General features: G+C 35.2%; 1 protein-coding gene across 1 annotated transcript in view; it reads right to left on the reverse strand.

Moving 5' to 3' along the window:
- Ptpn20 (protein tyrosine phosphatase non-receptor type 20) overlaps positions 1-15,012 on the reverse strand; it is a 77,528-nt gene that overhangs the window by 14,209 nt on the left and 48,307 nt on the right. Inside the window, exon 8 of the mRNA XM_046446773.1 lies at positions 4,864-5,198. Within this exon, the coding sequence (XP_046302729.1) occupies positions 4,864-5,198 (335 nt within the window). The remainder of the gene's footprint in view (positions 1-4,863; positions 5,199-15,012) is intronic.

A 15,012-nucleotide genomic window follows, 5' to 3' on the forward strand; every position in this document is an offset into this window, starting at 1 on the left:
ACCATCTGTAAGGCAACCACGGACCATTTTCCAAAGGGGTATCACCCCACCCTCTAATATGCCCTGCTCAGAAGCAAAGTCAAGATCTTTGCCTAATTTATCCCAACTAGGCACAGTAAGGCTGCCCGAAAATGCAAACCACGGTGCAGCGATATCTATCTTCTGTAAAAATCTCTGTAAAGTACTATGTTTCACTTCCAGTCCCTTGGAACGTAACAGGCCATCTAGGGCCAGGAGAAGCGGACTTGAAGATGCGGCACCCATGACACAACAACAAAGAAAGCACAAAAAAAAGAAAGCGAAAGTACACAGTGCAGCTGCAATAAAATGTAAGGCTCTCTCTTTCATTACAGAGGAGCTGTCCCGCTTTGGTCGCGGATCCCACTTACTAGGGACTAACCCCGCTTTGATCGCGGATCCCACTTACCTGGGACTAACCCCGCTTTGATCGCGGATCCCACTTACCTGGGACTAACCGGTGCACCACCCCTGACTGTTGAAAGTTCTGGTTCCCGGGTCTCGGCGCCACTTGTCGCGACCCCTTGCCCGCAAGGAATACGCAACTCGAGAATCTTCTTTCAACAGTTTATTCAGGTCCCTGGATATTTCTTCTTCTTCCTCTCGGGTGCCCCTCCCAGCCTTAATAAAGCATCCCAAGCCCCAATGCAAAGCTGCCGCGTGGAACTTTCTCACAGGGTGGTGAAAAATCATGTGCCAACTTTCCCAGATAAGAAGTTGTTTGTCACAGACCACAGCGGAGCCAGCGCCATCTTGAAATGGCGACCATAATCTGCAGAAACGGCAGAAGCGGCTCACCACAGCATTCCCTCTAAAAACTGTGAAGAGGGATGCCCTCTTTCACCACTTCTATTCAACATAGTTTTTGAAACACTGGCCAGAGCAATTAGACAAAAGAAATTAAAGGGATATGTATAGAAAAAGAAGAACTTAAAATAGCACTATTTGCTGACGATATGATTCTATACCTAGAAGAACCAAAAAGCTCCACCAGAAAACTTCTAGAACTAGTAAATGAATTCAGCAAAGTAGCAGAATTTAAAATTAACTCCCATAAATCAAAGGCATTTCTGTATATCAGTGACAAATCCTCTAAGAAGGAAATGAGAAAAACTACCCCTTTACAATAACCTCAAAAAATGAAATAAAATACTTGGGAATCAACGAAAGAGGTGCATTTAAATTCTTATTAAACATATATAGTGCAATCTTTGAAAACTACAGGACCCTAAAGAAAGAAATCAAAGAAGACCTTAGAAGATGGAAAGATCTACCTTGCTCTTGGATAGGCAGAAGTGACTATACTACCAAAAAAACTATACATATTTAATGCAATTCTGATCAAAATCCCAATGGCATTCCTCATAGAAATAGAAAAGGCAATCATAAAATTCATCTGGAAAAATAAGAGACTCAGAATAGCTAAAGCAATTCTTAGCAGGAAGAGTGAAGCAGGTAGCATCACTACACCAGATCTGAAACTATACTACAGAGCAATAGTAACAAAAACACCATGGTATTGGCACCAAAACAGACCAGTAGACCAATGGTACAGAATAGAGGACACAGTGACTAAACCACAAAACTACAATCATCCTATATTAGACAAAGGTGCCAAAAACATGCACTGGAGAAAAGATAGCCTTTTCAACAAATGGTGCTGGGAAAACTGGAAATCCATATGCAACAAAATGAAATTAAACCCCTATCTCTCACCATGCACAAAACTCAACTCAAAGTGGATCAAGGACCTAGGAATTAAACCAGAGACTCTGTATCTAATAGAAGAAAAAGTAGGCCCTAATCTTCATCATGTGGGATTAGGCCCCAACTTCCTTAATAAGACTCCTAGAGTTTAATAATTAAAACCAAGAATCAATAAATAGGATGGATTCAAACTAAAAAGTTTCTTCTCAGCAAAAGAAATAATCTGTGAGGTGAACAGAGAGCCTACATCCTGGGAGCAAATTTTTACCCCTCACACATCAGATAGAGCACTAATCTCTAGGGTATATAAAGAACTCAAAAAGCTAAGCAACAACAACAACAACAAAAACCAAATAACCCAATCAATAAATGGGCCAAGGATCTGAAGAGACACTTCTCAGAAACGGATATACAATCAATCAACAAATATATGAAACAATGTTCATCATCTCTAGCAATTATAAAAATGCAAATCAAAACTACTCTAATATATTATCTCACTCCAGTCAGAATGGCAGCAATTATGAAGACAAACAACAATAAGTGTTGGCAAGGATGTGGGGGGAAATGTATACTCCAACTTTGCTGGTGGGACTGCAAATTAGTACAGCCATTATGGAAAGCAATATGGAGATTCCTAAGGAAATTTGGGAATGGAATCACCATCTGACCCAGCTATCCCTCTCCTCTGTCTATACCCAAAGGACTTAAAAACAGCATACTACAGAGACACAGCCACATCAATGTTTATAGCAGCACAATTCACAATAGCTAAACTGTGGAGCCAACCTAGATGCCCTTCAGTAGATGAATGGATAAAAAAAATTGGCATATATACCCAATGGAATTTTGATCTATCTTCTCTAAGCACATACACCATTTGGAACTGATTTGTTAGTGTCTTCCTCACTAGACTATAAAAGTTCCAAGAATAAAGACTGTGTCTCTCTTCTATACCCAGGAAAGTTGGAAAAGTGTTTACAACAATTCTTACTGTCCACTTCTTTTCTCAATTCCTTATTCCTTCTCCTTGTATAAAATGCTTTTCCTTTTGAGATTAACACATATTGGCTTTATCTTCTCATTGTTATCACCCAGTGACTTAATTTCACAATCTTGCACATTCACTGAAAATCCTAATCTTATCCCTTCTATAACTTCTATCATCATTCAGAGTAAATTCATTTCTAAACTTCACAACAAACACAATAACCTCACAATATTTTTATTTCTGTCTTTCAGGGGAGACCACTTCCTTTCTTCTACTCCCATTGATGACCACCAAAACTACAATGTCTGGTATAGAACATTTGCAGTTCTACAATTCCAACATCAAGTTGTGGCCAGAAGCTCCTACACTACTATCTCAATATGCTCCACTTCAACTCCAATGTTGAATGACCAAATGGAGGTCTTCATGTCCTCCATTTACTCCTTGTTTATTAACCCTCATATATCACTAAGCAACTTACACTTCACAGTGTATTATCTGAATTATCTCTTACCAAACTGTCAATTCTTTGATTCTTTGAATCTTCCCACATGTACTAGATAGCATTCCACCCTGAATTAGTCCTATAGTCTGTGTTCAGGGATCCCAAAGTTATGCAGCTAAGAAGAAAATAATCACACAGTTGCATGTTTTGTTGCTTGTGCAAATTTATGGGTCCACCCACTAGCATCACTCATTATCAACCCTTTCTTGGTCATTGTCTCTGTTTCAATCAACTTATTTGGTGATGACTCCAAATCTCAACAGTTCTTTTCAAGATTCCTGTTCAACTCCAACTTCTTTTCACTCCTGATGAACACACCATCACTAACCTGTTAGTCCAACCAATTTGAGTAATGTAACTTACCACTTTCTCCATTCCATTTCTATTTTCCAAATCTATTAAAGCATGAATTACTCTACACCATTGTTTCTTTAATTTTTTAAAAGAGAGAGAGAGAGAGAGAGAGAGAGAGAGAATTTTTTAATATTTATTTATTTTTTTTTTTAGTTTTCGGTGGATACAACATCTTTATTTTTTATGAGGTGCTGAGGATCAAACCCAGAGCCCCGTGCATGCCAGGTGAGCGCATTACGGCTTGAGCCACATCCCCAGCCCAATACCATTGTTTCTTAACAGAACATTCTATAACAATGCAAATGTTCTACTTCTGTGCTGCCCCATATAGTAGCTACTAGTAACATGACTAATAAGCACTAGAAATGTAACTACTGCAAATGAGGAACTGAATTGGTCATTTTATAGAAATTTAAACTTAAATAGTCAGTCTACAATGTTGAACAATCTAACTTCTAATCCTTCCTTTTATCATTTATAAGCCACAAGTCGTAAATCACTTAAGTCTACCAATTCAACTCAACTGCATTATTTGACCATACAACTCACTAAAATTCTTCAATGTCTCCCAACTGTTTTTTTATTACAAAGTTCATACTCTTTTGGTGAAAAAAGACATTTCATGCTTTAGATGGATAGTCCCTGCTTACTTTCTATCTCTTCATTTTATCTTTCATTATTTCCTGAAACTGAACTCTTACATTACAGAAATACTTAACTATTTATATTTCTACATACACATCTCATGCAGTTTTATATGTGAGTCATTTATTTCCTCTATCTTTATCATGGGTAATTCTCCATCCAGATGTCACCTCCTCCAGTAAATCTTCCCTTAAACCTCAAGAAAATCTAAGCACTTCTTTCTGACCCTCCATACAGATCTCGATATTACCACTGAAGATAATAATTCAAGAATTAGTGAGTATATTAATCTTGTGCTATTTAATAAGTATCAGTAGTGCCTGGCAAGGTGGTTAGCACTTCAAGGACTCAATACATATCTGCCACATTCAGCAGAAGCAGCCAAAGAATATCCAGGATCAGACAACTTCTAATACTCACTCTCTCCATCCCACCTCTCAAACTTTCTTTTCTTTTCAAAGTTTGGTTAATACAGAAGTAAAAGTGATGGTAGTTAGTTTCTTCTATAAAAGGGAAGTAAAAGGTTACTTATCAAAGTATTTATTCAGTCTATATTACATCTTAATCCTAATTTTTAGTCCTAATATAGCTGCTTATGTAGTATAGTACAACATACACTTCATATTTATTTTTAAAAACTTACAGACTTCTCCACAATTTGAAATATTCGAATGATGAAATATTTAAGTATCTGGTATTTCTCCTGGAAGATACGAAGGTGTTTCAACTCCAAAGGCGTCTTCAGTGAAATGGGCCAGTAATTGTGGCATTTCGTAACTCCATCCTCCACATCTCTGGTTATCATGGCAATAACATCAGAATTATTTTCCAAAACCATTTGCCAGAAGTCATTTGTAGTGTGTGGCAGTGGTCCTTGGGTAGCAATATAAAAATTCTCTTCTCCATGATTGACTATTCTAATATAACTAGCATTGATGTAGTCCATGCTTTCTCCAAGAGGAACACGTGTTGAATCATCTATCACAGAAAGAGAAACATTTGGTAAATAAAGGAAAAATGGGAGATGCAATACACCTAGACTTCATGAAAGCATTTCACACATGTATCTCTTCAACCAACAGAGAAGATGGCCTAGAAGATTCTTCTCAAAAGGGTTGAGTTCATAAGTTTTCTTTACCCCATAAAACACACTGGCATGACCTAAGAAACATACAATTAGTGGAGTTTTATTTTTTAAGTTTTTAATATACAAAGAAGAATGTCTACAGCATCTAGACACTTTGAAAAACTCCTCTTAGATATAGTAAAGATAGGATCAGACCAAAGAAAATATATACTAGCTTGCAATTGAACACAGCAAAGGAGGAGCCCTCTGAAGCAGTAAATGAATGACATTCTTCTACAAATCTGGGAAGCCTGAAAATCTAGAGCAGCAGGAGCCAGAAAATATGACAGGTGACTTAAGATAATCACAGGATTAATGGAATTCCACTGTGCCCTCCACTAAAGGCAGCCAGCTTTTATATTCATCCTCAGTCTTCAACTGGTAAAGTAACATGCTAATCAAAGCTTTTTGTGGCAAAAGGATGTTGTAGCATTTGCTCCAAGTAACATGGGACTTGTCTAACATGTCTTTTATAGGAAATATGAAAGTAAAAACCTAGTTGCTTGGCCCATTAATAAAACTTCATTGTCCCAAGAGCTCTTCCTTCACTTGACATAGACACTTGGAGTTCTTATTCCACTACTGCTCCAGCACAGAAGCAGAAATGTACATAATACCAAAGCCCCTTCCTTATATGCAGAGCTTTCATTAATCACCTCAGAATGATGTGGACTATTGATCTAGCAAATATTGCAATGACAACAATAACTGAACAGGGACTTAACATGATTTCTGACAGAACTATTCTCAAACTGCAACATAACACACAGAATCCTTCTTTTATAAATATGTATATATAGGAAAAACAATTGCTGGATAGACAGTATTTTTAAAAAGAGACCATTATATGAAATCACTGTAAATAATCTTCTTTCAAAAAAGTTACTATTTTTCAAATGAAATTCAAGAGTACATTATCTTATTATTTAAAAGGATAAAATACATCTATGTTTAATAACAAATGTTACATTATATCATATAGCAGGTAACAACATTATATAAAATCTTTTATCATAGTGTATATGTATATGTGTATGTGTATGCATGCATGATGCATATGTAATGAGAAGTCTGGCAAGTATTAAATCAAAATACCTGTAGTTATTTTATCATCCAAATAGAGAGTATGTACTCATAGTATGAATGCATTTTTATAATTTTAAAAAGGGAGATTATATGTTTGAAATTAAACAATCTAAAATATTAAAATCTTGCTTTTAGATAAAAACATGATAACTCAAGCTTATAAGTTATATTTGAACAGCAAACAAATTAAGAAATTTAGAAAATTTACTTGAAGAAAAAAGTGATAAAGATGACAATAATGACTAATATGCTAAAAGGACATCAAGCAAACAAAGGGGATATATAAAAGAAATTTCAGAAACAAAATTTTATAAGACACAGTGGGAAATAACCCAACTGATCATAGAAAAGTCCCCTAAACAGAATATAGTACAAACATGCTGAGTGGGTCTGAGTAGGAAGTTATGCTATACATATCACCTTATAAATTTCAAACAATCCTTTGAAGAAGAGCTATTATCATTCTTGAAAGAACCTACTCTTAGTAGTTTGTTCCATGTTGTGCAGCAATTCTTTTAGAATCCACAGTCTCAAAATAATTCCACTCTTTTCTAACTCTCAAGGAAGACTCACTCAAGTATGCAGAAAGAAAGACCTCACTGAGTGTCAGGCAACATTAATGAAGAGAGTTTCTAAGATTCTAGGTCAGCAGAGTGTAAGATCACAGAGATATGAAACAAAAATTGTGCTAATGGATGGATCACTAAGGATAATGGTGAGTGGTGCCACTCCTGTGTCCACTCCTTGATTCCTGAATACTAGTTATGACAGAAACAGCACTGTACTAATCTGGGGGCATATTCAGCTTCCTGGGGAATACAGCCCACTCCAGCAAGGTATTTCCATAAATATGGCACTGTGATTGAGTCTTCAAAAGGACAACATTCTATCAAGCTAGCTGAAAGACAGTGGGGGATATAACACTAGTGAATTTCATGAGCATGAACCCACTGCTACAAACCATTTGCCAAAATATGTGTTCCCTAACCAGAAGCAATCTGTGTGGAATATCATGTAAGGTATTTTGTAGGTCTATGGATGGTAAATTTGCCAGAAGCACTGAAGCACTGTGTGCAGGGAAGACAAATATATATCCAGAGTAATTTTCTATTTAATAAGCAAAAAAGCACTGTTTCTTCCATAATAAAAGCAGCCCATTGTAATCAAACTGCCACTATGGCTGATCACCCCTGGGAATGGTGGCATACTGGAGACTCAGTGTTGGTCTCTGTTGCTGGCAGATGAGAACTCAGCAGTGGCTATAGCCAGGTTGGCCTTGGTGAATGGAACTACACATTGCTGAGTGCATATATAACCTTCATCCCTGCTGACAAGCCTGCTTTGTAAGTCCATTGTCCAATGACAGGGTGGCTAGGGAAACAGTCTGACTATCAATACCCACAGAACAAATACCACACTTGATTATTAAAGTTCTCTTACTTTTGCATTCACAGAAGACATAAATATCTTTGTGTTTTTTGCCCAGAGAGGTGGTTGTCTGGAGTCCTGAGAATCAATTTTGTCTTGCAAGGCAACAATCTTGGAGGAGGTCATAAAAGTTTCCACAGGCAAAGTAGGGTTAATCTCCCTTTTCATTGTAAAAGCCAGATATAGCAATTCACCAATAAAATCATTCACCTAAGAAGGGATTATCTCAACATTTCCTACACAAGTGCATCCCTAGAAACTTCACTGAGGTATAAGATCTTTGGATTTCAGTTGGATTTACTTCCCACCCTCTAACATACAAATGTGATGGTAAATGTGAATTGTGACTTTTCTAGCTGAAAGCAAACTATTTCTGATGCTCTTTACTACTATGCAGGTAAGGGCACTTGACAGATCATACCAGATATAAGAGGATAATGCCAATTTTTAAAAGCAATGAGACTACAACTGGTATGTCAGCTGCAACCAGAGTCACTATCTGAGAAGGCGTATAGTAACCCATTGTCAATCTCCAAAATTCATCTGTTTTTAGTATAGGCCTAATGGGTGGGGTTAAATTGGGATGTGGTAGAAATCACCACCACTTTACCCTTTAGGTCCTTGATGGTGACACTAATATCTACAACCTTTCTAGAAATACACTATTGTTTTAATTTACTCTTTCACTATAAAAGTCTTTCCCACTATAATAGCCCTCACTCCACAGGTCAGAGAACAAATACTTAGATTATATATCATGAAATAACCAAAATATGAATTCAAAGTCCTACTGAATCCACTGTGAAATGAACCTAAACTAAAACATCATTGAACACAGATTTCCATAATACCCTATTGTGACTGAGAGATCACAGTAATGTGTTAGGTCTCCCGGAATTAGTGTCAGTTCAGTAGTCTCCAAAAGGTCTAATCATTTGCGTTTTCCCAATGCAGTCACCTTAGTAAAAGGTTATATGTCCCTTTCAGAGGTTGGAAGAAAGGTTAACAGTATAATTTTGATAACATACTGGCATCTCTCCTTACAGACCTATCCTGACCTCCAATTCATTAAATGAGTCCTGGCTCAAGTCTGGGAAATGATTAAGGGTCTGTAATTCTGTCTGTAATCCAATTATACCCACTGTATTTAGGTTTCCCAATGCAGTGGCATCAATTTCTACTGTGATTTCTGACCTACAGAGAAGAGTAATAGCAGAATTTGCCTTACAAATACATTTCTCACAGTAATGAGAAAGCTATGTCCTCTAGGCCCTCCTACAGTAGGTGAAGCATGTCTTCCATGATAAATCCACTCTAACATTCCTATCTCTCTGAGCCTTTGGACACCTTCCTCTGTTTTATATTAGGATGTACTGGTATTTAGAACTCAATTAAAGTAGACCACCAACCAAATAAACTGTTAGAATCCTTTCTAATCCTCTAAACTACTACAACACTAAATTCAGAATCTCTTCTTAGTGGACTCAGAAAATAAATTCAGCCTGACCCAACTTTATGTCCCTTCTATCTTTGTCCACACCCTCAATCTCTATTCCCACAAATATTCCCCTAATTTCTGTATGTATAAATTGGAAAAATTACATAGCTCCTTTGGAGTAGAGTATACCTCCTTATGAGTCACACTTTTCACATTACTTTTCAGGGTCTACTTAAGTCCAGTTATAGATCTATAAGCAATGAAGAGGTGGTTGTCTGGAGTCCTGAGAATCAATTTTGTCTTGCAAGGCAACAATCTTGGAGGAGGTCATAAAAGTTTCCACAGGCAAAGTAGGGTTAATCTCCTTAGACCTGTGGTGGGAAGGGTGCATCTACCGGCAAAGAAGCCTCATTAGAGTCAAAGGGCTTGATGTGCCCAGCTTCATCAGGCTCTTCTCATAAGTCCCCAACCCAATTTTCAGGATCCCATTCCTTCTCAGTCAGTGCACTCACTTTAACAGCAGACACCTGCAAGGTTGGGAATTCAGTTTGCATTGTAATTCAGCCATCTGCAGGATGAGATGCTGAGTTTGGTTTTCAGCAATCTCAGCTTTATGATTACAGGACATAAATAGCTTCTTTGGGACCAGATAAAACCCGCAGATTATTTGTGTGCAATATGAGCTGGCAAAGGAATTCCAGAGACCATCTTTTTCTTTTCCTATTTTGTATAGTACAGTTAGGAATAACTAGCCAATCTCATTCTACTCATTAGTTTAATAAAAATGTTCTAACTTATCAAATAGTCACTCAGAACCTTGATTCCTACAAGTAAACATTTGAATAAGAGTAAACAATGTATTTCCATTGCCATATCATACCATGCATTATCAGGATTCTATTTACTATTAGTAAAGTCAATAATACCTTTAAATATTATCAGATTAGAGACCAATTTATATGAAACTAATGCTTAAGATTGTGTTCTTCTAGAACCATTCTTAATATGAAACTCTATAAATAGAGAAATAGAATCAATAAGCTGTTTATACATACAGCAAGAGAGATTTGTTTGAAGGGAACTGGATCATGTGATTGACAGGGCTGGCAAATCCAAAATCTGGAGAGAAAAGTTGATGTGCAGCCTTGCATCCAAAGGCCATTTGGAGGGAGAAATACTTCTTGCTCAGTGGACTTCAGTCCTGTTTTTTCCCCTCTCAATGCCTTCAGCTGATTGGATGAGGATCACATTGTAGGGAATAATCCACTTTGCTCAAAGTCTACTGATCTAAAATACTTTTAAAAAATGTCTTCATAGCTACATCTAGGTAGTATTTGACCAAATTATTTGGATACCATGCCTATCCAATTTGATACATAAAATTAACCATTACAAAACTAAAATTTTAGTAGACAAGATGAAGGAGGAAAGTCTTTATTGAAACTAAATAAATTCCCTATAATACAAGTGAAAGAAAGAAACAAGAAGATAAAAAGCACATAAACAGGAAAAAAGAAAGCACATATTAAAAAAAACTACAGAGGTAAAAATAATCAGAAGAAAGATAAAAACCAAATCAACTTTTTAACAGTTTATTGGGGTATAATTGTCATACATGTACAAATCATACATGTACATGTCATACATGTACAACTCTACAAATCATAAGAGCTCCAGAAAAAGGGACAAGAAACATTGAGAAAGAGCCATTACTAACAAATGAAAAGCTTCTTACAGCTAAAGAAATACCTACTAACAGGTTCTCAGACAACATTCCTGAATTCTAAGGTAAAAAAAAAAAGAAAAAGAGTTATATGACCAGCATATTTCTCATCTAAAACCCAGGAAGTTAGGGTCAGTGAAATAACACTCAAAGAAAACTTAGAGAAAAGGAATGAAATCCCAGAATCCTAAAATTAACATTCGTTTATAAGGATAAGAGAAGACACTTTTGCAGAAGGTATAGTTTGAGATTATTTAAACCCAATTGCTTATAACCTACCTAACCAAACTATTATGAAGTTTTAATGAATTAGGATGGAGATCTTAAATTAAGAAAGAAAAAAATGAAATTAACAGAGCAACACATCTGGCAAAATACCTAAATAAAAAGTGATGGAGTATCTATCATTTTTAATGATAAAAATTATTTCCTGGAAAAGGAAATATATCATTCAGGAAAGCTTATGAATGGTCTGGAAAAAGAAATAAGATAAATGCTAAGATAGAGTGGTCATTAAGCTTCAGTTTGAATCCCAGCTCTGTCTTCTATTTGCAATGTGACAACAGAAAATTTACTTAATCTTTTTTAGCCTTTTTGTAAAACAAGGATATCAACAGTAGCAACATCATATGATGGACTTATATCAGTAAGAGAAAATAGTAGTAACTTTATTACTACCATTGCTATACTGCTATTATTATTAATATTACTAGTGCTAGTAGTAGAAATAAACATACAGTGTCCACACTAAGGTATAAATGCTGGTTTAATCTCTGTCTTAAAAAGCTAATGCTTTTCCAGCTATCTAAACTATAGTAGAAAACTGTACAAAGTATTTATAAAAGTGTAATATACCTTTTGCACTCAGTTCCAAATCAACTTTTTAACAGTTTAATGAGGTATAATTGTCATACATGTACACCCATGAACTCACCACAACAATAAAGATAATTGAATATTTCCATCACTACAAAAAAAATCTCATATTATAATCTAGCCTTCTTACTCCAATCCTGTCACAAGGCAACCACTCATATACTTTATGTCAATGCAGATTAGCTAAAATTTTATATACATTGAAGCACATAGTGCTATTTGTATTCTAGTTATGGTACGATAAAATGCCATCAACTGGGTGGCTTAAATAAGGCAAATTTATTCTCATAGTTCTGGAATACTAAAAGTCTAAGATAAAGGTGGCAGCAGGTTTGATTTCTTCTGAGGTCACTCTTTGTGGCTGGCAGATAGCTACTTTCTTGCTGTACCCTCACATGGTCTTTTCTCTGTGCTTTTGAATTCCTAGTATCTCTTTGTGTTTTATAGTCAGTTTCTTATATGGATACCAGATGAATTGGATAAGGGCATATACAAAGAATCTTGTTTTATCTTAATTAGCACTTTAAAAGTAAAACTTTCATGCCTATTAGGAAAAACTTTGCAAAACTCAATGAAGCTATAATTTTTTTCTTAAATTTTCTTCCAGAAGTTTTTATATTTTTGTCTATGATCCATTTTGAGTAAATTTTTATAGAAGGTTTAAGGTAAGGATCAAAGTTAATTTTTAGTATAAAAACATGCAATTGTTCAAACCATTTGTTAAAAGATTATTCTTTCCTCATTTTCCTGCATCAGTAAATTCAGATATTATCATCTTCCCTGCCCTCCTCATATTGTAGAGAACAATCACAGAAATCTAAGTCACCACAATTATTGGTTTAGTAGATCCTGATCCAGAGACAAGTAACAAAACATTGTATCATGCTAAAAGCCAGATATCTTACATATAGGGTAGCTAACTCCCTTATTAGCTTTTAAAATGCTTTGTTGGTTGAAAAAATGCTAAATAAATGTAAAATCCTGTCTTTATGTAGTCCTGAAAATATCTGAGCTATTTAACAAAAGCCTTTCTTGTTTTGGTAGTATAGAGCCATAAATATGAGTGTGCAAATTCAATCTATGCAAAAATACTTTAACATTTAATATTTAATAATCAGTAGGAAAACCTATGATTGTTTCATAGGCCTAAATTGTTGTCAAAATACTTAAAACCCCTTTATTTCTGATTATAAACATAGAAAAAAGTAAAAAGTAGTAACATTAATATTTACCTCAAACACTATAAAACTTTAGAATTAAAGCATTTAATTTGTTAAATTATCAATGAGTAGCTGAAACAGTATTTGCTTTCTCCTTTCATCATGTAACTTACAGAATGAGCATTTTTTCTATGTTTTGGTTGTCATACTCCCTTCTAAATTTGGATCACTCTCTATCGTTTTGGACTTTGTACTTTCATTTTTGTAAAAAAGCTGCTACGTCCCTTTAATATAAAAGTTTTTGCTGGCATTGCTTTCCCTACATGGTTTTCACACTTTTTATGACATTAATGTTGATAATTCTTCCTTTAAAAACTTCCTCTGACTGTGCCTCTAGGGTCTCTTGAATAGTGGCAGTGTTACATGTTCCTCATCAGCCATTTCTTCTACAACTCCATTTATGTGCAATATGAATTTCATTCCAAAAATTATCAATTTTCATGCTCTTACTATAGCTTCATCTTTGTCAGTCAATTAACTTTTGATGACACATTTTTACAAAATGTTATGTGGATTTATCACTGAAAGAAAAGGAAGTAACACAACTATACACTTTGCTGTCTGTGCATAAATGGAATAACAGACACACGGTGGCCAACTGGCAATAGATTGTGAAAGAAAGGACATGATTAGTCCCTGGTCACGATGCAAATCTCTTATTTAAATAGTGATTTGTGGACTAAGGAGCTAGCAAAGATGTTTGTTATTTTATGCAACTAATTATTTAATATATCATGATAATTAAAGCAGTATGGCTGTTCTTTAATTGAATACAGTAACCAATATATTTGTCCATATTGTGCCACACAAAGTGAAGACTCTATGTGTTGAAGGCAAATAAATTATTTTTCTGGCTTTCTTTCTTTTCTTTCCTTTTATTATTTTTATTTGTGGTACTAGGAATTGAATCCAAGGCACTTTACTACTGAGCTACATTCCCAGCCCTTTTTATTTTTTTTATTTTGAGACAAGTTCTTGCTAACCTGCTGAGGGTCTCACTAAGTGGCTAAGGTTGACTTTGAATTTGCAATCCTCCTGACTCAGCCTCCCGAGTTGCTTATAAGCATGTGTCACTATGCCCAATTCTCTGGCTTCCTTGATGGAATCTTCAGGAACCTCTATAAATTCAAAAAATGTGTGAAGAAATCAAAAAATTTTCGGTGATTTCCACTAAGTAAAAAGATTTTCAGGATAGATTATTTTATGTTACTAAGAAGATAAATTAGTGACCCTTAAAACAATTTGGTTCAATTTTTTTCCTGATTTCCCTTAGTTTCAATAAATTAATTTCACATTTTTATATATTTGCATCTCTTTACTTTTCATTCTTTGTACCAGAAAAGAGTTCAAGCCACCACACATAGGAATAGAAATTACATAATTGAACAAAAGACATTTTGCTTCTCAGAAGAGTACCAAATTGTTGGCATTAACTATTAAAATATCTCATAATGGTTTATTACCCAGATTTTTACTCATTAATGCACTTTTTCACACTCTCCCATTGATTGTAGCAGAATAAATTAACTATCTTGGGAAGGTACTCTTCCTTTTTATAATCATAAATCTATTTTTAATCTGAATGAACCAACTAAATATGAAGTTATAAAATGATGGTTGTCACTGTGTTCCACACAACTACCTCAAGTCTAGTGGGCAAAACACATACACAAAAAAATCAAAATAGTGTTTGGTAATTAGAGGGGGATGGTTACAAGATACTTCGAAACTTGGAAAAACACAAAACTTAGCTTTGAGGAAAAAAAACGGGGCAAGAAGAGGCTATGAAAGAAAGAATTACCACAGCAAAGAAGGGAGGATGGGTGGTTCTTGCATGAACCATGGGTTCAAAAATATGGAGGTAAGAAAAAGAGAAAAATAAATTTCAGAAACCA

The sequence above is a fragment of the Marmota monax genome, unplaced genomic scaffold (genome assembly GCF_021218885.2).
Source record: "Marmota monax isolate L192 unplaced genomic scaffold, Marmota_monax_Labrador192_F-V1.1 WCK01_AAM20220418_F8-fsc00207, whole genome shotgun sequence".
NCBI lineage: Eukaryota > Metazoa > Chordata > Mammalia > Rodentia > Sciuridae > Marmota > Marmota monax.